Here is a 24,259-nt window from a genome sequence, read left to right as displayed (position 1 = left end):
CATTTTCTGGTGAAATTGTGTTAATCATCAATGAGATTCAACATTATAGTCTAAAAGTCTATCATGTGCCAGTCTGAAATCTGTCATTATGTTGAATATACTCCCCACAAGCCACAGAGTCTGTCTGCAGATTGTTTATTTAAAAAAATGCTAATGTCTCATTAGCAAGTTATTGTTTGAAACACCCATCTTAACAGTTTTTGTGAATTGTCCAATGGGATCTGAATATGGATCATCATGTCGGCCATTTAGCTACAATTTAAATAGAGACAGATGAAATGTAAAATATTACTGCTAATTATTATATATGAATTCACAATTAGTCCTTTCAAATATTACATATATGTAATACAATATGTTATTTGGTGAGATATTTTGTACTTTAGTCCAATCAAACTGAACTTATCTCACATACAATACCAGTGTAGATAATTTAACTACGATGGTGTTGGATGTTTTTCTCAGGACTAGTTCACACACATTCTGTCAATGTTTAGGCTACACTCTTGACAATTTTTAGATAAGGTTAGGTCATTATAAAAGATCCAGTTAAATATTGATTTCTTTCAGACAGTTACACCCGCCATTTTCTTGCAAGCGTCAAGTCCATTTAAACCCAGCAGGGGGAGGTAAAGTAAAACAGACCATAGACTTCCTCGGTGGAACCCAACGAGAACGTGCAAGGGAGGGAGTGAGAAAACAAGAATTGCATGGAAGAAGGGAAGGGGTATTTGGATTTGAACAGAAGTCAAAACTCTGGGTTCGTATATTCTTTGTCTAAATAAACAAACAAACTTCAGTTTGATTAACGATCTGAAGTCGCGGGTGTGGGCTGCGTCTGTCATCTGGATACACGAGAGACGTAGCCTATCGTCTAATTTGCTTCCTCTGTCTTGTGTCAGGTGGAGAATCCGTGGAACCGAGGACAATAGCGATTCCGCTGGATTTGAAACATTGTATCTCATTCATTGTGCAAATCTACAAGAATGTCTGGGCAAAGCATAACGGATAGGATAACCGCGGCACAGCATAGTGTCACTGGTTCTGCGGTGTCTAAAACTGTGTGCAAAGCCACCACGCATGAGATAATGGGGCCAAAGAAGAAACATTTGGATTGTGAGTATTATCGTCTGTAAATTGTGACATTGTTACCTTTCATTCGATTTGGTAGGATATCCATGATAAAGACAATGTTTAGACAGTGGCCGAGGCCTGTATGTAAAGACACTAGAGCCTAGTTTTAAGCCATTTTTCTCCGGTGTTTCCTACTCTTATAACAATGCACTGTTTCCTACAATTGTGAGTAAGCAATACCATTGGTTTGCATTTAAAACTACGCTGGAAACTTTACGTTTATTTGCCACATGCCGGTCATGTATAAACAACGTGATAACGGGGATAAAACTATCCCACCCTCGTAGACTTATAGCATACTATGTAGCCTAACTTTATGAGATATAACCACTGTGCCAGACTCCCTTTAGAGTCAAACAGTGATATGATCAAAGATGACATGCCAACAGTAAACGTTTACACAGCGACTGAACTTCCTGACATTTGACTACGGATTTGAGGCAGTCACATACCTCGGTTGGAGAACAGTAGTCTTTTTTAACCCTCGTATCTTCTCCCAAATAAACCAACGATTATCAAAAGGCTTGCTTTTTTATTTAGATCTTTGTGAGCGATGTTTGTAGACGATTTAGTTGTAAGTGGAGCATTGGTTCACCGTTTCACAAACACTTTAATTCTGCCTTCAAGTTTTTTTTGGACAACACACTACCTGTTGCAGTTGAATAGTCATGCTATGTTAAACACAAACTATATTTCCTGTCAGAGATATAAGGGATAGTGTTCTATTTGTACAATAATCACAGTGCTTTAAGTTACACAAGGTAGCCACTCTGCACAAAATTGGTATTCATGAATGTTAGTTACTATGCAGTGATTTGAATTTACAGCTCTGTATTCTTTTATACAGTTTGGGACAACATTGGGGTTGTTAGCATTAGGTGGCCATCACTGAGTGTTAGTTATTTGCAATAACAGTTGGTCAACCTTTTGGATGACAGCAGGCATTAGTCTTACCCTTTGCTCTATTAGGTTGTGTCGAGGTTTATGGTGAGTGTAAAGTGAGTTCATGTACAGTGTTGGTTAATCTTGATGTGTGCATTCTTCCTTGTTTTTGCCCTTGCCATGCTAGTCCTGGTAATGTGAATTTATTTTATGGATGAGCCCAGCTCTCAGATGAGAATGTCCAAAGACTGAGGTCCTGACTATAATCCCCAAAGATTCCAAGATTCCAATTTTATTGCTCCAGTAGTGTTATCAACCCTAAGGATAAATGGTGCCCAAATCCCCAATTGGACACCCATTACATCCATGTCTCTGGCTCCTTAAATCTATCATCTCAGACATTCTGTCTCTGGTTCTTGCTAAAAACAATGTTTTGTCCCATTTCCTACCATGGGAAGTAAGGACAAGGCCCCAGTAAGCATGGGAATAGCTTTCCTCTTTTTGGTTCCACGTTGGAACAGTTGAGTGACAAGCCTCACATCGGCAAGTGTTCGCACATGATGCATGCAGATCTTTGGTTTTAGCGGTGACACCGACCAATTTCCTGTCAACTGCTAATTATAGTATTGGCTTTCTAAAAAAAGAAGGTCACGTGCGATGCCAGTAGGTGTTTTGAAGGGTATGTCTGGGACTGCCAGCCGATGGAGTGTGAGGCGGAGGGGCCCGGTGCCGTACCCCTCTGACCCTGCTGAGCAGCCGATTGGTGCGTCCTGAGAGTGGCGGGCGAAGTGGGCCTCTCCAAGCTCTTGCTCCTTTGCCGGAGCCGACGGGAGAAGGGAGTTAGCAGGAATGTCACAAAGGTCGGAGGTATTTCAGGAGTGCTGGGTACACTGGTGTTGGAGTTTCCTCTCAGACAGAAATAGCAGTGACGCACCCTCCCCCTCCTCCACCGCCCGTCTGATTTTTACGCAAGATTCGTCCCTCTCCTCCTGCTCCTTTTTGATTTGGGTTGGGTTTCCGGCCAGTGTGCACATTCTTTAGCACTGCCCTGTTAGGACTAAATAAACTTAACCAAATAATGTAAAAAAAAAAAAAAACGCTTCCAAAGAGAACAAGGGTAGTTAAAGGTTGAACACTAATAATATCTCAAAACAAAATTCAGTTTTCGATTCAAATGAGCCCTGAGAGAGGGTTTAGAACATTCTGCTCCACCTCAGTGCCAAAATGGTACAAGTTTGTCTGTTGAAAACAAGCTGTACAAATAGAAAACAGTCTATGGAACCTTGAGTGCCTGTTTGTCATTTGTATGGTTTAAATAGCTCTTGCGTAACTTTTATTACTCGGTTCTCAAAGTGCAAGGTTCAAATATGTAAGTGTTTCATCTATGAGTAGTTTGGACTACTGTGGAAGTTCATTATATAATGTATTAATATTGTGTGTGCGTGTGTGCATCTAAAACATGATGTATAAAGGATGATGATAAAGCAATGAAAATGTAAGCGATGCACTTGACAAAATAATTGGTAAAATAATGATTGCATAATTTGGTGACTGGAATGATTCCTTCAGAAGACCTCGGTATTCAATTGTTCTGTTTTGTGTACCTAGTTTGGTATATTGATTTTAAACTTGAAACATATATACATTTGTTTGCTGTGCTGTTTGGATTAACATTTAATCCTAATGTACATAAAAGTCAAAATGGTTGTTGATAACCAGCAGGGCTGTCGTTTTGAGCCAAATCTAAACAGGCACCTTCATGATGCCCAACATGAAGTAATGTTGCCGGCCTAATCAAGTGTAAATGAGGAGGTCGACTTCTCCGATAGGTCATATCCCTTGAAGCTTCGAGGCATCCGTAGAGTGGTGGGCAATGCCCGCCGGCCCAAGAGACACTTTTGCTGCTGTGTGCCCACAGGCTCACCCTGAACCCCCCCATGCGGAGCGCAGACCACTAGGAGCATGTGACTGCAGCCGTATCGAATGACAGTCCCTTTAAAAAGAGTGCTGACGCACCCATGCGCCTGCTCAGCTAAATGGAGACCACTGTACCTCCTGAAAGGGCTTTGAGATTCAATATCATGATGCAAAGCTCCCGTCAAAAGAATACCAGTGCCACCATTCAGAGCTCGAGGGGGAGTGTTGGACTCGCCATGTAACCTATATATTTTTTTTCCCCACCAATTCTCAGCGGCCTCTTGTTTAGCTAAGGGAAGTGGCTGGTTTCAAAGTGCAGGGAACATAGCTGTGTTTCTTGACCTAGAGCTGCAGTCACTGCTCTCTAGGAAACCCTACTAATGCTCTACTATTTCCATTGACTCGTGATGCGTGTTTCCGCTTTGGGAATCTGACGTGGGACTCGAGCGTTTTGTCCTCCCTTCGTTCAGTTTGAGCTTCCGTGGCTCGCTTTTTGAAAAGGGCCGAGGCTCGTTTCTGATCTGCATTCCGCATGGGTGGTGTCTGCTGCCTTGTCTAGAATATTCCATACTTAGAGAAACGGTTTGGGGAGATATGGCAGGCTTCAAAGCTGTCTCGTGGTCTGGGTGTGCGGGGCCTGTAGAGAGGCCCTTTTATCACTTCCTCTGGTCGTAATATTGCTGCTGTCGAAAACACCCAAGAGGAAATCGTTGTGTTGAATCATGTAAATCCACAAAATGGGGCTGATCGTGTGTGAGACGTGTGTGTGTGTGTGTGTCAGGGTTTGTGAACTTGCATGGCCCCACATGATGATAATAAAATGAAAGCTACCACATCACTGATTCACCCAACAAGACATTGAACTACAAATACTCTCTAGAAATGCCTTTAGACAAAATCATGCGTCTCAAATGTACTAACCTACACTACCAATAAAATAGGCTACTCCTTTGGCAGTGTATGTAGTCCAGTAATTTGCGTATTTGTGTTCCCCATGCTGTCAATTAGTTTTACCACAAATTGCTGGTAATTAGAAGCGACCCTGGTGGCCTCCTAACCCATGTTTATAGATGTATTTTCCAAAGGAATGGCTTGTAATGTAACATGGGAACTTTTATTTTAAAAGTTCCTTAAGCCATCTCTTTTGTATACTGTACACTTCATGTTGTTTACAGCGCGGGATGATGATTCCACTGCAAACAGTTTTTTAAACTCGCCCATTGTGACTAGTAGCAAAAGTCTTTATGTGGTTTTTGTGTGTGCTGGGTCTGTACTGGAAGTGTGTGTGGGTGTGTGTGTGTGTGTGGAAGCTGCTCCCAAGAGAATGGGAAGGAAATGCTCCTGTCAGTGTTCTGACGACTGCCTGGTGGTGTTACCATGGGGACAGGTCAACTTGAAGGCCCGTGTTTAACCTACCACGTTTACTTCATAAAAATTTGGCTAATTCGTGTCAGCTGGTTCATCCTTAGCCCGTCATGGCTAGACAGTCCCTAGTTGTATTAAGGAACTTCACTCTACAAAACATTGAGAAGCAATAGGCCATGTCAAATGAACCATTTCATGGTCGCCAAAGATACAATTAAATAAATAAAAGACTGCAGTGGGAATTGTGCAATGTAGCACTCTTGTGGGTTACTTTCGTAGGACTTATTATTTCCTGGTTTATGCTTGTCTGTATTTACAGCTGTTTCTATCAAAGCAGGCCTCTCTGCCTTGAACCAGTGCAAGCCCTGTCTTTGTCACTGTGCATCAGGATTCTGACTCTTCTAGACACAAACCGCAGACTTTTCTGCATGGTTTGACGATGTATCTCAAGCTGTTTGATTCCCACCAGCTGCCTGGCTTTCTTCTGACTTCCCCTTGCCTGCTTCAGATTCGAACCCTGCACACTGTCAGCTTGCATTCCTACTCAAATCTGGCATGCTGCTGTCTTGGCTCATGTAAAAAGTTTGACTTGGTACACTTGATATGACATTTATCCTGTAATGTACTCCCCCCAAGCCTGGTTCCCCGTATCCTTTCCTGTCCTATATTCGGTGCTACAGTGTCTACTTTACGTTTACGCACTATCGTTTTTCAGAGACAACAATTAATCATTAAAAAGTCACACGAAACCCGTGTCCTAGGTTTTGACTCTGGCAATACTTGTAGTCGAACTTGGATGTTCTGTAAGATCGCTCCCGTGCTTCTTGCTCGATTACAAAACGTGACAGGAGACGCCGCTAGACAAGGACCCTCACTAATGGGCTTTCGGAGGGCAGATTGATTTCAAAGTGGTTTCCGGTCTTGAAATGCAGGAAGTGAAAAGCATCCTGCAGCTGAGACGAGAGTTCTTTTCTTGCTTTCGAACAGCAATAGGTCATCCGTGTGGTGTAAGGTTCACACGCCCAATTTCACAAGCTGTGTCATGAAATACGTGTCCCAATGAAGGGAACCATGTTCAGAGAAGCGGTTGTGTTCATGTTTACCGTATTTGGTTGAGCTTCATTGGACATCGAGGCTAATGGTCTTTGTGTGTGTAAGGCCTTCTTAAAATAGGAATTCAGATTGACCTGTTGGGAACTTGTTCCTTTTTTTACTCTGAGATAAAGAATGCTCAAATATTTATTGATGTTGTCCGCCAAGCTTCCATTTGGCATGGGTTGATTTTAAATATTATATTACTGGCACAGCACCCTACAGTCATCACATGGTTTGCCTGTAACTGGGCAAGAAAATCAGTGAATGAGCCTATATTACCGCACAACGGGGTTCGAGGAAATTTAAGTGTTGCATGTAGTCTGCACAATATGTCCTGAATTCGCCTAGAGACGTGACCTACTTTCACCAGTTCATAGTACTGTGTCATGGCTTCAGGTTGGACGTGTGTGTGTGTGTGTGAACCCCCTCCTGAGCTCTGCCTGCCACTTGTGGACTCATGTTGTGATTCTGGCCGAAGGCATATTGAACAGGAAGAGGGACCACTAATTCACCTGTGCCTCTCCTTCCTCTGCTATGCTTAAGACGTTTCCTCTGTGAATGTCCTGATGACACTGGAGAACCCAGGAGGGATCCAGGTGGCCTGTTGGTGTGTGACGATTTGGGCAGGGGGGTAGCGGTGGGCGGTATGAACGTGGATACCGGTACGACCATGTGCCGTGATATGGATTTAGCCATTTGGTGGATATCATGATAAACAAAATGTACGAAAAAGCTTTTTTCCCCCAAAAGTGTCAGTCGATTGAAAGCATAGTGGACTGGTGTTTTCTTCGTGTTAGTTCATATTGTCCACCCTTAGTGCAGCGCAGAGCAGCTGCTGAAGTCTACCATATTAAGAAATGTCCCTTTTTTTTATCAAACAAAATCCCTAAATTTGAAATTAAATTGCTGGTGCCTGTTTAGATCAGAGAAATCATCATTGCCACATATTCCAATGTACGTCAAGTTCATTTCCTGACACCATTTTGTTGCTGTATGCCTTGATGCAGAGGATGAATGGAACCCCCTGACCCCAACTTTGTCATTTGTCAGGTCTGAAAAGCCCTTTTGTTGTCAAATGGCTGGCCTATTGTCTGCGTAAAAATGGCTACTGCAGTCGAGTAAGATGTTTTGTGGACCACCCATGTCATAAACAAGCCAGGGAACAAGTGCTTCAACAGTGCAAGCACCGAATTGAACATATTCCTGTCTTTTCACGAAATGTCACCGCAGGTACCTCGATGAGACTTTTCTAGAAGTCGTGCCATATGCAACCACACCATCTAATCTCTGTAAATGCAGTCTTAAAATGATTTTGACATGCGTATCGATGGGAGAGACCAGACATCTGTGCGACCACCAACAGCCATGCGCCCGTCCCTGCATGTTCTGGCATGCATGCTCGGCACATAAAGGTGTGTGATTTTGAAAAAGCAAGATTGTAAGGGACCTTATTCGAGGGTGTATGGACGGCCTGATGAGATCTGGCACGAGAGCACAGTCTCATGGCACTGACGGCAGAGAGGCCACAAGGCCTCCACTTTCACTATAGGCCAGATGGCTGTGGAGCAGTGCCAAAGGCAAAAGCCTAGGCTGGAGGTCTTGTAACCGCTGCTCTGATAAACCCCCAGTGCTACCTTACCTGAGTTGTTTTCTGATTTCGGACATACAAGGTTGTTTCCTCTGTGAACCTGCACTGGGGACCAAAAAAATGAAGGTAACCTGTAGTACCAGGAAGTTTGTTATTGATTCATTCGGCTTCGCTGTGTGGAAATGTTTACCCACTCCACCGAGTTCTCTGCTTGACGACAAAGGGAAAAAAAGCACACACAATGATATGTCTGTGGCACACACACAATGGCACACACACAATGACCTATTTCTCCTTCCCTCCACTTCCTCCAGACCTGATCCAGTGCACCAATGAGATGAACGTCAACATACCCCAGCTGGCTGACACCTTGTTCGAGAGGACCGCGAGCACCAGCTGGGTGGTGGTTTTCAAGTCGCTCACGGCAACACACCACCTCATGGTCTACGGCAACGAGGTCAGCACAGCTCCTCTTCAAACGCCCAGTGACAATCCTCCCCCCCCCCCCAACCGAAACCCTGTGGTTTATGTCATGAAATGCAACTTTGTTAGTGATGGTGTGTTAGCGGTAATTACTGGGCAAAAGTGATTTACATTAGCATCCTGGACCGCAAAGTGGTTTCTTTTAAGATGCCGTATACAGGTTCATCCACTATATCTGGCAAAAGGTGTGCAAATGCTGGGCGTTTTATATTTAATGCCATCTTAGGTGTGATTGCACAGCCACCACAAAGTCAATGTTTTGGAAAGGAATGACCCTAAGGATGATAGACTACCGCAAAGGTTTTGATTCCTACCTTCATGGTGGATTGAAATTCAATTCAAGTTAATGACCATAAGTTTCTTTCGTATATTACTTTTTGAGAAAATGTCTGGTGTTTTATATCATCATAATCATATTATGCTTGATGTGAATGACTGAAAGCAGTAGCTGATTGTCTGGGACAAGGAGACAAGCGTTCATGTCAAACACCTTGTGGCAAGACGAGGTGTAATGCATGACGTGTTTGTGTTCTAAATGGCAGGACCTTTAATCTCATGGTGATGTCATCGCCAGACCTCAACTTTGTTTACCTTCAGTTCACTTCAGTTCTGTTTTGCATTTTGTCTTTTCCCTTTGTCCTTATGCACAGTCACGACATGCATTAAACGCAAATAACACGCTTCCAGCAGACATTATTGAGAGATGGGCGCCGGGATGAATTAGTAGTGAGGTCATTTGTTGTATTTAAAATGTCAAAAGTTAAGAAATTAAGTACATTATCCCATTTTCCATTTGAACTAATAATAATTCTCACATCTGAAGGCCCTCTGCAATTTTTCTTGATACCAGCAATATATGTTACAAACAATCGTGCAAAGTTTAGTTTAACTTACCTGAGCTCTGTGTCACAAAAAACAAAACAATAATAAAATGGTTGATGGTAGGTCATGTGACAATTGCATTTTGCCCAGTTGGTTTGCATTGCCAGATGGTGCTACAACAGTGTATAGCAAGATACCAATGTTAGAAGCAGTAGGTTTTTGGAAGATATTCAATGTTTTTGTTCTCAAATTGTAATAAGATGGTGGCTTTCTTTCATACTGGTTTGTCTTCAACATGTATGTGGAACTTTAACCCTTACTTTTTTGTGTTGCAGAGATTTATACAGTACTTGGCTTCCAGGAATACTCTATTCAACCTGAGTAATTTTCTTGACAAAAGTGGCTTACAAGGTAAGTACATGCTATCAGCACCCACTGTGTTGTCCCACCAGCTTTAAGGAGGACATATTCTTAATGTGCCAGGCGAGCTGTCAGTCTCAGTGGCACATGACGCTCAACCGGAGGTGTGTGTGTGTTTTTGTGAAGGCTAACCCTTGACCTCAGTGTTTTCAGTTGGCGTGTAGTTTTCCGAATGACTTTTGTCATCTCATCGAGTGTTCAGATAAAACGGTAACCTTTCCGTCTCTCTCTCTCTTTCCCCTTAGGCTATGACATGTCCACATTCATAAGGAGGTACAGCCGCTACCTCAACGAGAAAGCCGTGTCTTACAGACAAGTCGCGTTCGACTTCACAAAAGTAAAAAGAGGGTAAGGAGACCTATGCCGCTCTTTTCAGAAGGATCCCAGATAAAATGAAATACAATTGGCCATCACCTGAGAAACAATTGGCCATCACCTGAGAAACGGGGCTATCATTTTGAATTTGGCCCCCCCGTCTTTGGGTTCTGCGTTTCCGTAGTTCGGATGGCGTGATGAGAACCATGAACACAGAGAAACTCCTCAAGACCATACCCATCATCCAAAACCAGATGGACGCGCTGCTTGATTTCAACGTGAGTTTCAGTCGACATCAACACTTCCTTGTTGTTCTGTTCTGTACGCCCTGCGATACCAACGTTATTTCCTTATAGCCCTCTGTTCTGCTTTGAAGACAGGTGACTTGTGACCAATCCCAGATTCACATTCAATATCCCTTTTTCGTCTCTTAGGTCAATGCCAATGAACTGACCAATGGTGTGATCAACGCAGCTTTCATGCTCCTTTTCAAAGACGCCATTCGACTGTTTGCGGCCTACAACGAGGGCATCATCAACCTTCTTGGTGAGAGCTTCCAGCACCCACCAAAGATGACTTTATTAAGTTTGCAGACTGTTTACCGACCCCCCCCCCCCCCCCCATTCCCCACGCTGTCTGGTTGGTTTCTGAAAGAAAAATGCCTTTTCTCGACTTTTCTACTCCAGAAAAGTATTTTGACATGAAGAAAACCCAGTGCAAAGAAGGCCTCGACATCTACAAGAAATTCCTAACTCGAATGACGAGAATCTCGGAGTTCCTCAAAGTAGCCGAGGTAATCGAATCGCCACCTTTCGGCAGTTTATCAATGTAAACATTTTAAAAAAGGATAATTTTAGCCTCCACTTTAGGACCATGTTTGATTCTCTCTTCTGCCCCCTATCTGTAGCAAGTAGGCATAGACCGAGGGGACATCCCAGACCTCTCCCAGGTAAGATCATGGCTTTTGCTCCTTCTGGCTCCTCCTAACCCAGTATGGCTGACGCTTGTTCTGAATCCTGCAGCCCCCCCCATTAGCGTGAGCTGCCTCGACAGGCCTCAATTTGCCCCAGACCAGCCTCTCCATGCTGCTGTCCCCCCAAAAGTCTCCCACCACGTCAATAGCCCCATACATAGACAACCTCCCTCTCTTCTCTTGACATGGCTGTAGAGCTCTGCTCGCCAGGCCTGACGCAGTGCACTTTGCTCCCGTTCTTGTCAGGGGAAACTGTAGACTCCTGCCCCTAACCTTGCACGACATACAGTAAAATAAAGGTGTGGACTCGAGGCCTAGTTAGGGGATGGATGCAAGCAGTGCCCAGTTGAAAGAGGGGGTGGGCTTTTGTGTGACCTACATCAAAAATGGTTCAAATGACTCAACACATTACCTGTATCATGTACTGTACTGTAAGGAGGTCAGTGTGTTGAATTGGCTTGGACGACTCTGTTTGTCTGGTATAAAACCTTTTTCTTATTTGAATACTTACGATATAGTTGCTGCCTCTTGTCAGAGGGTGCATTAACCATACCAAATATATGTTCTATCATTCATTTGGACTGTATTGGGAACTGAAGGCTAAATGGCTAGCTGATCCAATATTAGCTTCTGTTTCTCCCAACACCTCTCCTTTTTATCTCTCTGACAATTACCACCTTTTATATTCTGCATCCTTCCATTTCCAGTACACAGTTTGTGTAAGTATCTGTATCTAACTCTTTCTCCGTGTTAAAGCGTAGTTTCCCTTGTGCAAAATAGTCTTTTGTGTTTTGTTCTCGTTCGAATATAACATTTTTTTATTTTTTATTATTGTGTTCGGAATTTCTGCCTTTAGAACTGACTGCATTGGTTGTTTCCATGACTCCAGGCCCCCTCCAGTCTCTTAGATGCACTGGAGCAACACCTAGCTTCTTTAGAGGGCAAGAAAGTGAAAGATTCCACAGCAGCCAGCAGGTACAAAGGTTTTCCCCCTTATTTTTAACTACTTGCCCAAGGCCATGCACTCCTGTCAGACCTAGGCTGGCAGCCATGCCTACACTGTGTGTGTATACAGGAGGTTATAAACTGTTCGTTGTCCTACAGTTTTACGTACAGTACCAGAATGTCTTACAGCTGTTTGTCCATTTCACAGAAAATGTTGACTCATATGCAGAAAGAGTTGTTTAGTGTTTTACAGTGTGCAAACGTGGCCAGATATTGTTGATAAAGACCTATGGTGACTTGAGGCCCAATTCCTTTGTCAATCCGCATTGCAGGTCCACATTTTTGTTACAGGAAGAACAGTTTGAAGGCAAACCTGTCTGTCTATAAAAGGATTCCTTTCTTTGTCTGCCAACATTCTGTCAAGAGTTGTTGTACCTCTGCACACTGTTAAAGTGTTTACTGAGCTTGTGAAACTGTTCTTTTACCAGTGCAGCATCTTTTTTAAATGGTCTGTAAATAGTGCCCCTCCCTACCCTACAAACTCACCCCTCTTTTTCTCTTCCAGGGCCAGCACTCTCTCCAATGCCGTCTCCTCTCTGGCCAACACTGGCATATCTTTCACCAGAGTGGACGAGAGGGAGAAACAGGCTGCTCTGGAGGAAGAGCAGGCTCGCCTGCAAGCTCTGAAGGTACGTCTCCCCGTCCACATTCCTCCGTGTCTCTGAATGGACATGCCCAGTCTAGGATGTCCTCCAGCTGTACGTCCAGCCATTCAACCCCAAACGCCTCCTCCCTATAAAAACCGAATAATAAATAAGTTTGTTTATTTATTCGGCTTTCATATGAGTATGAACATTCAAAATACACACAACTTCTTTTATTTATTTTTCATGGTCCATTGAACAAATCCTCTGTCAAGTGCAAAACTCCAGAGGTGGTTTAGCTATTTTTTCCTCACTACCTGATTGAATAGGCTGCTAATTGTATTGGTTTGAGTAGAGTAGGTGGATGAAGTCGCTTTTAAGGGGGAAAGTCATCTTGCCCGAGACTAGTTTCTGCAGCTCTCGCGTCTTGTCGGTTTGAATGTCTGGTTTGACATGGAATGTGTAAATGGGTCTGGAACACTGAGCTTCTGGCTCGTGGATAACTTGGACTGGTTCCACCCAGGAGCAGCGTCTGAAGGAACTCCAGAAGAACCCCAACACCACCGTGTCACCCGTGTCCACGGGAGAGGGCACCGTCCATGCGACTCCTGCCATCGACCTCTTCTCCACACCCAGCTCTACAAATAGGTGAAGACTCTTGTCCTCTCTCTCCCTGGCATTCCTCGCCGTCTCTGTTCCTTGAGGTGACTGTTGACGTGCCGTTATCGGACGATTCAAATACTTGAGATATCTTTAGTCCGTTAAATACGTTGAGGCACGGACTCGACAGCCTCTTGTGTGACAGGTGCAAACCTCCATCAGGTTATTCATACGGCGTTTTGTAATTTTCATCAAGCGTCATCATCCCTCCTATAGTGGTTGTCGAGCTTGTTCAGTCAGGCCCTCTTTCCGAAAATGTGAATAACATTTACCCCCCCCCCCCCCACACACACACGCACTCTTTATCTCCCGTGGCCTCCCGATTCGCTACTCCGTATTGGAACCACGGATCCCAAAATTGCAATTAGTAGCCAACATTTATTCTGTGTATTCCAAGTACCTTTTTTAAATTTGTTTTATGAAACCATTAGAAGTGACACCGTCGTTACATAACTGTCGCTTTCTCACCTATTGTTTAGACCAGTATAGGCACCAAAAAAAATTGGTATAGGACTTTTGCACAGTATGTCATCAAACAAGAACCCTGCTCCACATGCTGTTGTGTAGAAGTCCCTGGGTGTGCTGTCTAAAATGGTCTCGATAATAAGATTTTGGCCTTTTTGTGTCCTTCCCTCCCCACCGCTTCACCACAGCACTTCCAAGGCAGCGAGCGACCTGCTGGACCTCCAGCCGGCGTTCCAGCAGGCCCTGCCTCTCTCCTCTGGCCTGCCTGCTGCCAGCACATGGGCAGGTGAGATCTCCTGGCTAGTCCTTGGAAGCCCTGGCAATTGGTCACAGCTGATCCTGGGACATCTCAGATACACACACAGCCACAGCCTTGTGCAGTACACTCTGTGCACATTTGCTGTATGAACTGATCTCGCATGAAATATCTATAAGCTGGGAAGTGGATTACCTCTATATTTATCTATAGCTGTTAAATATTGGACACACTGTGGTGATGGAATGCCCCCGGCCCAGGCAGGTGTGGACTCTATGCAGAGCCAGTTCTTCTATGCAACCGTTAAAATGGTTGATCATTTCAGTGTATGAATAATGTTAACTGTCTGTATGGACAAAGTATCTGTACCCTGTGCTACAATCTTCAGCGGTTGCAATAACCATGCTCTATCTGAACTGCCTTGACAATCACAACCCAGGAGCAGCCAATCATGTCTTGACAATCACAACCCAGGAGCAGCCAAATGGGTCTTGAATGAGGGTTGACGGACACCTGACTCGCCAAAACAAGGGTTTGACCAGAATTGCAAAGTCCAGTCAAATGAGGTGGCCCTTTAAAATGTGGCACGGCCTGTAACGTGTGCTTTAGAAATCACTCATGTCAATGGTAAGTAAACACGGATAAGGATAACATGATTAGATGCAGCACACACTCATTCTCCCACCTTTGGCCCACAAACGATATACTGGCAGCGCTGTTTTTCCTTTTTACCTACTAGTAGACTTGGTAGTTTCATCTTGAACTCCTTTCCCTCATACTGAGACTATGGCTTAGATGATTTGATTTTGGTGTATAAGCGTTGACATTGTTTTGTCGCTTCTGAGTTTGGTGTTTTTCATACGTCCAGGATCAGTTCAGCTGCTTGTTTCACTCTACACCCCAGTAGGAAGTCATGTGTCCTCATGGTTTTGTGATCCGGGCCTGCATACCGTCTGGTACCACGTGCTGTGTTTTCACTGTGATTCATCCTTTTTCTAACATCTCCCTGTTTTTTCTCTATCTCCTTTTCCCTCCACTGTTCTCTGTCTGCATAGATCCTTTCACTTCTCCCGATGCTGTCGACGACTCCATTCCAAACTTAAATCCTTTCCTCACGCTACCCGTTGTCGCCGCTGTCCATCTACCCGTTGTCTCCCCAGACGCTGTTGGTTTGTCCTCTAGGACACCGATTCACGAAGTGTTTGGTGGTAAACATTCCTTACCGTTAGTCCTCCATGGTGTTCGTTTGTGTGCTGTTGTTGTTGTTCATACGTGGCGTTTGCGCCTCATGTCAGATGTGTCCTGTCCATCACCACACAAGGCCATCGTGTGTGTGTGTGGGGGGGGGGTCTGTACTGTAGAGAACCAACTGAAGTGTAGATTTAATTAAATTGAATGGGTCGGGGAAGGAGAGGGGAGGGGAAGGAGAGGGAGAGAGGGGAGGGGAGGGAGAGGAGGGGAAGGGAGAGGAGAGGAGAGGGGGAAGGGAGAGGGGAGAGGAAGAGGAAGAGGGAGAGGAGGACACTGGACATTCTGGATGCTTGTTGTGTGAGTGGAACGAGAGTTGCTCAATTTTTCTCCCAACTCTAAATCAACCGCAACATTCTTTCTTTTTTGCACCCTAGACCTATTGACACTGGTTGGTTTGTAGTTGGGAAATTGTATTTTTTATTTGTTTTTATCATAGAAAACGATACAGAGAGGCTGGATATAGAATCTTAAAGGGGAGGGGGCAAGGCTGGATTATTCATTGACAATCGATGGACAAAAATGTTCAGTGTTTTCATAACGCCAGTAGATTCATCGTTCAAGGCATAACTCATCGTAGCCTTTATCTTTTTGACTTTTGATTCTCCAGATCATTATAATCCTTTTCTTGATCCCAGCTCTTCCGTCTCGTCTGATCTTGATTCCACAGTGCAGATAGAGCAGTTTATCTCAGGTACTTTGGAGGAGAACTGACTTGGCTGTGTGTTCTGGGACGCAGGAAACGCTTAAGGACCCTGCATGCGGCGACTGCATGGTTTACTGCAGCCCCAGGAGCCTTCCCCCCCTCCAATAGTGCTGTTTGCCTTCTAATATTCTTAGTGTAGTTTTTTTTTGGCTTTGTCATGAAATAAGTTCTTATAATCTTCTTTTCTTTTTTTTAAAGGGGGGAAAAAAATATACTGTTTTTTTTATTTTATACCTGCGTTGTAGATTCAGACTTGATTTACTTGCCTGCTCTGCTCTGCTCGTTTCTCTTCTCCATAATCTGGTCTTGTTCCTCCTGTGCTTTCTAAACCCCCCCCCTCCACTCTTTGCCTTCCTTTTCACCTCCTGCTCCCTTCCTCTGGCGGTGTGTCAGACTCCTTTTGTGGGCCTGCACCTTACCCCACCACCCCTCTCTTCCAATCCGAGCCCCCCGCCATAGCTGGTCTATTTGGAGGTAGGTAATACTCTCCCATCATCTCGCTACGGAAATAGGCTGAACATGGGCTCCCCGCCTGCCCCTTCTTCTGGTTTGTCCACACCTGTCAATTCAGACCCGCTGTTGTGACCGTTTTACAGAAGCTCAGCAGAAGCCTGACAACCACCCATTCGTTCGAGTCAGGTGTGTTGGAAGACGGAAACGTCTAGAACTTGCGGGGTCCCAGGGACCAGGGTTGAGAGAGGCTGGTGGGAGAGTGTGTGTAGATGTCGGTCTCGTTTAACCTTCTCCTCGGCCTCCTGGAAGCACTGATCTGGGGCTTAAACTGTGAAGCTCTTTGTGTGACTTAGCTTGTAAAAAGGGACGCACAAATAAAGGAAGATGAGCTGTCTGAATTCAATCTAAATAACTGATGTTTGGGTTGTCAGTAAGAAATATCTGGTCCAGAGAAGTAGAGCGTTGAGAAGCACGCGTGGAAATTGTTTAAAGAACTCGACCAAGATGGCATAATGCAAGGACAGGATATGCAGGACAATTCTAGTCCACGCAATCCGACTAATTCAAGTCAGATTCAAGAAGTCAAGATATAAATTTCTCAGTTTGGGTGGTCAGAAGTAGACTATGCTCCACCACTAATAGGATAAAGGAGCAATTTGGTTGGAATAGCTTCTCAATGTTGTGGAATTTCTTGGGATTCTTCTCTCACACACACTATGTGCTGTGTGGGTGTGGATATGCTGTAACTAAGGCTGCAGGCATTGTCAGGCAGGCTTGTAGGAAGTCCACGCTGGCCAGCTGCTTTCCAGTGCTCAAGTTTACGAGCTTTCTCAGTTTGGGAAGCCATTCTCCTGCTCACAGTGTAAAACATTTTTAGGTTGGCCCTATTTGTAGTACAGGCTGTGTGTGTGTGTGTGTGTGTGTGTGTGTGTGTCAGACTGTCTCAATTGTGTCAAATTGTCTTAAGTGCCGTGTCGGTCTCCTAATCTCCCTCGTCTTCCTCCTCGTTTGTCTTGCAGGGTTCTCCGGCTCTCCCAGCCCCCAGCAGCAGCCCCCCCAAGGCCTCAACGTCGACTTTGACTCCGTGTTCGGCAACAACGGCAACATCATTAACAACATGGACCCTTCTGGTAAGGGTTCCCCCACGTCCTCCTCATCCCTCCTCCTCCTCCATTGCTGTGCTAACGTGCACTTCCCGTTTTAAGCCGCGGGGGCAAGCGCGCCTCGCTCGCTCTGCCGCCCCCCAGAGGACTGGGGAGGCGGGTCATTGCTGCGCGTCGGGGCTCGATGTCTCCATGCGATATGGTGTAACGGCATGCTGTTGCCGACGGCCATCTTAATGTGGACTTCCTGTGTTGTCGCTGGGGGGGGGGGAGGAAATATTGCATGACAAATGTTTTGTCTGGTTGGGGTTTTTGCATTTTTACGTCAAGTGTTCCTGAATTGAGCGTCTGTGCATGTCATAAAAATGTGTGTGTGTGTGCGCACAGTGTATTTTGGGTGCTTGGCTCACAATCTCACAATCCTTTTTGTTTTTTCCTCCCTTGTCCCGGGGTAAACCCCCCCCTTTGGGCCCTCTTGGCTTTGCATGGCAAACGCATGACTGGGTGAGTTGACTTTATTCCTTCAGGCAGTCAGCCTTCGTCTTCCGTCTCACATGTGATCCCGGCTTCCTGCTTCGCCCACGTTAAACATCCTCTTCCTGTCTCGTCTGTGGCGTTACGTGTTTTTTGTTTGTTCGTCCCCGTGTGTGCGTTTTGGTGTGTCGTTTCCATGTCTTCACCCCCACCCCTTGCTTGTGTCCCCTCTCCCCCTCCCCTCCTCGCCCTGCCCCCTTTCTTTAAGATGATGTTTTAGGTGGCATCCTCAAACCAACAGTGGCCTCTTCACCCAGCCAGGGGCTCAACCTCACCACTCAGCTGTCGGGCAAACTGGTGTCCGACGACCTGGACTCTTCCCTGGCCAACCTTGTGGGCAGTACGTATCACCCGCTGTGCACCTCAGTAGAATCAGAATCAGAATGGTATTTATTCGCCATGAAAGTTTGCACAGACAAGGAATTTGCTTTGGCAGGAAGGTGCATACAATAAACATATAGGGACCAAAAATTTTAATATGTGGACTATCTATACTAGGGGTACATAAACTAGCAGTACTAAGTGGAATTAGAATTAAATAAAATATAAAATAAAATATAAGTTGCCGTAATTTACAATATAAAAATACAAATATTACAAAAAATACAAATGTACAAGATACAATTTTGTAATGCAGTGCAAAAAGCAGTGTGTTTTAAGCAGGAAGTCATTAGAGGGGTAGTAACGACAACTAGCCTGTGTTAGACGCAGCAGTGGTTCAAGTTCAGTCTTTCGGAATGACCCCACTCCCTTGTCGGCTGTAAACTGTTTCGAGCATTTCTAGACTTGTGCTCACTTGGCCTGCTCGATTTTTGTATTCCTTTCCAGATCTAGGAATCGGAAACGGCACAGCAAAAAAGTGAGTGTTTATCCTTATCCGCTTGTTTTCCTGCTGATTTTGAGTTCTGTCAGTGACGGCTGTTTTTGTGTCTGTTACGTCCTGTAGTGATATTCACTGGAGTCAGCCTGGGGAGAAGAAGCTGACTGGTGGAACCAACTGGCAGCCAAAGTCCGCTCCCTCAACCACATGGAACCCAGCAGCGATGGTACGCCTGCACACGACTTGATCCTAATATCCGGGCATCGAATGTCGGTTTGATCGGCATCGATTGTGTTCGTGAGCGCGACCACACTATGGATTGAGTAAACAAAAGAACTTCTCTTGACTGAAACCAAACCATAGCCATGAAAGCCAGTGTTTTGAAATGTTTTGTCGCGGTGTCTTAACGTTGTGGATAACGCTATCATCTCATTCCTGTACCGGGCGCGCTTGTATAACTCCCGGGGGCAACAAACACACAGACGGCCGTGCGTTTCCCACAATACGTAAGTCCCGACACTTGAATCGTGGCCTGCTCTTTGGTTCCATTAACCACTCGTCTCCACCTCCCACCACGCTCTCTTACGCCTGACCCCAAGAGGCTTGTTTCACTTGCCACCCACAATACACCTCTGGTCTGCACAGCTAACACTGCTGTCACACTGTGGCAGGCTTTGGCCCAGTCCTGACTCAAATCTCCAGTTCCTGAGAGCTAACCCACCCGTGTACATTTTAGCGAGAAGCAAGAAAGCAAGAAGGGCGCGTTACAAATCAAATGTATGATTTTATAATTGATTTTTAATGTAATGGGCCTGAGCAATATAGAAAAATATCCTAGTTTTGTAGTTAACCTTAGCAGTGGTTATCTGTGTGAGGTGCCAGGAGATAATGGTTATGTGGATAATGGTTGTTTGTGGATTCAGAATGTTAAGTTGCTTTGGAAAGGATGTTATGAGTGCAAAGACTGCTTGTGCTTATGACAACACTTGATTGCTGTTTTGCTCAGCCACTTGGCTCGGTCGGATCTGGATAACTGGGGCATGAAGTCGCATGTCCATGAAGCGAACTGGTTTTAGACACAGACAGGGTTTAAGTGCAAGGTTGAGTGTAAACTTTTCGATTCTTGCAAGTAAGAACCCATCATTAATTAGCGTGGTCTATAATCACCCGTATCCTTTACCTCTTATGTGTTTCCTTGTGCTGAGAACCATTCATTATCAGGGCGGAGGGGGGGGGGGGGTTTGAGCGAAAAGGTCCTGGCTCTTGGCATTAGGAACAAGTGCGGTCTGTGGAGAGGGCAACAGTCTGGCACAGCACATGTGCAGTCAGCAGCCTAATGACTGGATAGCTAGTAAATGATTTCCTTACCTTGAAAAAAAAAAAACAGGGATGTTGGAACAAATCTGGGTCTGTTAGCCCCGCCGGGCCTGAGAGAGGGGCCCCTTAAAGACTTGTGTCTTGTTTAGCAGACCTCTGCACCTGCCATCAACCGCTACTCCGTCTTTTGAGGCACGCTACTACTTTAACTCTTCACTTTCTGTTTTTTTTTCTCTCTTTCAAATGTCTCCCTGTCTCCCTGCCCCCCTGCCCCCTCGCTTCAACTTTAAAATACTTGCTAGTATTGACAAAGTAGGGTTGCGTCAAATGTTTTCCCAGATTGTGTGCGCGTTAGTCGGAGGAAGCAGGATGGCACTGAGACAGGAGAGTGGCATGCGAATGGTTAAAGTGGTGGCTGAGAGATGAACAGTGACACCTCTGTTCTGGTGTCTTGTCCCTGGAAAGGGAAGTGACATCGGGGCCAAAAAGCTCGCTGAGTGTTTGCACCTGCAGCAAGTTTGCACCTGTCTACTTTTCGGAAGCCAAATGGCGGCTCACGACAAAGCTTTTGACTGTCTTCATTAGTCGAATTGGGCAAAGTGTAAGTTGACGATGCGCATTCTCAACGGATTCTCCTCAAATTAAGGCCAAATGATGAACATATCATGCATTCCCTTGTGCTGGGTCTGGGGAAAACAGTTCAACAAAAGTGTCTTGCATTGACTTAACAATAAATCATAAAAGCGCCTTGTAAAAAAAGACAAACCGTCAAACCTTCTCTACCAAGTTAAGTTCTGCTCATAACACTTTTGCGCTGCTGTTGTTTCCGACTACGCATTTAAAAAACCTGGAGCAGCCAAGACTATTTAAAAAAGGATCCATGAATAACGCATAATATGCTTCTCTGCAATTGTCCTCAAATTATAACAAGATATGAGGGTATCTGGAAATTGTTCCTGTGAATTGTGACTAATGGCCTTGTCATGAGATGATGCAGTTCAGTGTCAATGCAAATGTATGTGTGTGTGTGAGTCTTCAGTCCTTGTCTGTGAGTGATCGTCTCTGCTTGTCATCGTAGGCACCATCTGTCATGGCGTTCCCGGCAACCACACCAACGGGTATGATGGCATATGGAATGGTAAGTCATTTGGGATGTCTTCCGGCTATCGAGAAACTCCATTCCTGTCTCGCAACACAAGAACAAAAATCAGTCGGACGAGAAGAGAATGGTGTCAAAAATGATGTAAATGATCCCACGAAGCACTTCGGTGATTTGACTTCTGTAATTCCTTGGAAGCAACTTCATTTATATATCAATATGTGAATTTTATCATTTTCTGTGATGGACAGGGCAAGTCGAGGGGAAGGTGTTAGTACAGGCAGTAGGACCGAGGGGAAGGTGTTAGTACAGGCAGTAGGACCGAGGGGAAGGTGTTAGTACAGGCAGTAGGACCGAGGGGAAGGTGTTAGTACAGGCAGTAGGACCGAGGGGAAGGTGTTAGTACAGGCAGTAGGACCGAGGGGAAGGTGTTAGTACAGGCAGTAGGACCGAGGGGAAGGTGTTAGTACAGGCAGTAGGACCGAGGGGAAGGTGTTAGTACAGGCAGTAGGACCGAGGGGAAGGTGTTAGTACAGGCAGTAGGACCGAGGGGAAGGTGTTAGTACAGGCAGTAGGACCGAGGGGAAGGTGTTAGTACAGGCAGTAGGACCGAGGGGAGCCCCCTGGTGGCTGGTGCTGCTAATGGCGCCAGCTCTTCTCCTGAAACTGGCAACGGATTATGAAGAAAAGCTTGATTTTTATGACCCTGGCTAACCCAGTTCCCCTTGAGGCAGGTGGAATGAATCCAACGGTTCTAGTCTCCCTTCCTCTTAAAACTACGTTAACGTAACTGTGAGGGACACATCTTTTACGTCTGAAGCATTTCAGGAGAAGAATCCCAGGAAGTTTGCCCAGGAACTGAAATAATGACTCACGCTGTTCTGCCTGTTATCAGTAGTCTTTACACCCACACAAAGGGAGATCATTCAATACAAACACACGCAAGGTTGACATATCATGGTGCTGGTTTCAGGATTGACGACATCATGTGCTAGTCACGCCAGACAGATGGATCACGTATGATTGGCTCAGAGTCTACAGCTACATTGTGAAAAGCCGGAAGAGTTGTCACTAACCAGAGTCAAATTAGGGACTCCACTGTGCTGGCAGAACGTTGTCGCATGTGACACCACTGTCTGAAACCGTGACGCGTTGTCCGACCTGGAAGTGGGAGCGCCACGGTGCTCTCGGTCTCTGACACAAAGCCTGCTTTTTCTCAGGTCGTTGTTGGGTGACATTTTGTGTGTGGGTGTGTGTGTGTCTTCAGCCTCCTCAGATGGGCTCCATGTCGATGATGACCCAGCCCACGATGATGTACACGCAGCCTGTCATGAGACCAGCCAACCCGTTCGGCCAGGCCCCTGGAGCGCAGGTACGTCGGCTCTGCTGAAGGACGAGGGGGAGGGGGGGAGCCCAAGGATACCCCAATGTGCCATTCTGTCTCAACTCGTGATTCACAAATGTGCCATTGGAATACACTTTCGTTCGCCTGTCGCTTTGCAAGTGACTCGAGACCCATCGAGTTCCATTCCGAATGGCGCTAGGGATCTTGCGCGACGGGAACTGCTTTCACCTCGTGTCTCATTTCCCCCCCCTGTGGTATGTAGAGCACGTCATGTTCACCGCACACGAGGATTTCCTGTACGCCCACTCTAAAGATAGTTTGGGGGCGAGCTCCAGGTGTAGGGATATTGGCACGTTTGACTGTTGCCTACGTCACACGAGAACTAAATGACTGTCCAAACTAGCATGTCACCATTTCTCGATTTGAGGAGTTTTTACGAGAACGGCCCACTCCCCTCCGCCTGTAGTCTTTCGCTCTCATCTGCTAACATGTCTGCTGGTTCAGTAGGACCTCTGTGCCCTGACAAGTGTCCAGGAGGTAGGCCCCTCCCACATCCCGCTGAGGGCTTTCCCTTCTGTCTGACCTAGCCCTGTGCAGCCTCTAGTTCGTCCAGTCACACTCCTCTCCCAGCTCCAGGAAAGGACCCCTTTGCGCAGCTCTCGCTCAAGGATTTCTTGTAGAACATCGTTTAGGTACAGGTGTGTGTGTGTGTGTGCGTGCACCCCCGGCTTCGATCTGCAACTCCCGCTGTCTCGTCAACAGCCTGTTTCCGCTGGTTGGTTGATCTTCACAGACATGCACGTCAGACGTCTCGTAATAGCTCGACATGAGTCATTCGTATCATGATTCACCTATAAAATGGAAGAAGCCACTTCGATGTCTCTCTCTCTCTAGGCATACGTCCACTCAGGACGACGTTTCTAGATTTGTAATGCAAGAATATTGGTTGTTTTACTATTTGAGTTGATGAATTGCAAAAACACTTTAAAGTGTCCTTACAATGTGCACGTGGGTCAGTTCGACTTGTGAAGCCTTTCTTGAGTTGGCTTTATCCTGCTGCAATGCAAGCCCTCAAACCTTATCTGCTTTGCCTACTTTACAAGCCTGCTATTGCTGTCTTCATTTTCATAACTTCACTTACAGCACATTCATATTTGGTTTGACGTAATAAGGGTTGAGCGTGTGTGTGGCCACAGTGCAACTTGGTCGCCAACTACAGGAAGCTTGGTAAATTAGTTTTGGTTGCCATTGACCAATTTTGAGTCACTCAGCAATGTAATATTTCTCTTCCCAGATGCAGTTCATGTAATCCTGAAGGACACTTGACCCTCTGAAGTTGAGCCATACGATTGGCAAAAACCTTCAAGCAAAACCCAAATTAGCAGATTTCCCTTCTGAGATCTTCTGAGAATATTGGGCCCCGATAGGGAATCATCTGAGGAACCTTCCGGAGTCTCCATGTTTGAGAATGACTGTTGCCAATTTAGTCATTTGTCTGAGGAGGAAACGGTTCTTGCTACCATACCCCCCCCCCTCCCTCCTCCCCCTCCAGAGATTACTCACCCCATTTTGTTATCTGTAAAGAGAAACATGGAACACAGAAAGGGATATATTTAAACTTTGCTAATGGTTTATCAAGAGATGGTGGGTTGGCACACACACAGGTTGAT

The 24,259-nt window shown here is 45.4% G+C and overlaps 1 protein-coding gene across 15 annotated transcripts; it reads left to right on the top strand.

Annotated features, from left to right (window-relative positions):
* Nucleotides 1-622: 622 nt before the first annotated feature.
* Nucleotides 623-24,183, top strand: picalma (phosphatidylinositol binding clathrin assembly protein a). 15 transcript variants are annotated; one of them, XM_062453531.1, is made up of 25 exons: nucleotides 623-760; nucleotides 903-1,116; nucleotides 8,296-8,438; nucleotides 9,622-9,697; nucleotides 9,952-10,054; nucleotides 10,206-10,299; nucleotides 10,456-10,567; nucleotides 10,708-10,814; nucleotides 10,929-10,970; nucleotides 11,884-11,969; nucleotides 12,505-12,628; nucleotides 13,113-13,231; nucleotides 13,897-13,994; nucleotides 15,020-15,172; nucleotides 15,823-15,906; nucleotides 16,312-16,392; nucleotides 17,391-17,501; nucleotides 18,217-18,348; nucleotides 18,837-18,867; nucleotides 18,955-19,054; nucleotides 19,311-19,334; nucleotides 21,224-21,283; nucleotides 22,512-22,616; nucleotides 23,177-23,281; nucleotides 23,884-24,183. In XM_062453531.1, exons 2-24 carry the CDS (start codon nucleotides 987-989, stop codon nucleotides 23,267-23,269), a joined length of 2,208 nt encoding a protein of 735 aa, XP_062309515.1. In that variant the 5' UTR covers nucleotides 623-760; nucleotides 903-986; the 3' UTR covers nucleotides 23,270-23,281; nucleotides 23,884-24,183. The 15 variants fall into 15 exon arrangements, with proteins under 15 accessions (XP_062309515.1, XP_062309519.1, XP_062309516.1 ...); XM_062453535.1 differs by having other exon boundaries at nucleotides 13,107-13,231; nucleotides 18,250-18,348; XM_062453532.1 differs by having other exon boundaries at nucleotides 13,107-13,231; nucleotides 18,229-18,348.
* The last annotated feature ends 76 nt before the right edge of the window (nucleotides 24,184-24,259 follow it).

Source organism: Osmerus eperlanus, chromosome 27, assembly GCF_963692335.1.
Source record: "Osmerus eperlanus chromosome 27, fOsmEpe2.1, whole genome shotgun sequence".
NCBI lineage: Eukaryota > Metazoa > Chordata > Actinopteri > Osmeriformes > Osmeridae > Osmerus > Osmerus eperlanus.
This window is presented reverse-complemented; position numbering and strand designations above follow the sequence as displayed.

Bases quoted from the DNA above. Each gene is read 5' to 3' on its own strand.
- picalma (XM_062453530.1), top strand. From the start codon at position 987: ATGTCTGGGCAAAGCATAACGGATAGGATAACCGCGGCACAGCATAGT. The intron at 13,995-15,019 runs GTGAGATCTCCT...CTGTCTGCATAG, and splicing joins TGCTGCCAGCACATGGGCAG to ATCCTTTCACTTCTCCCGAT. The intron at 18,349-18,836 runs GTACGTATCACC...ATTCCTTTCCAG, and splicing joins CCTGGCCAACCTTGTGGGCA to ATCTAGGAATCGGAAACGGC.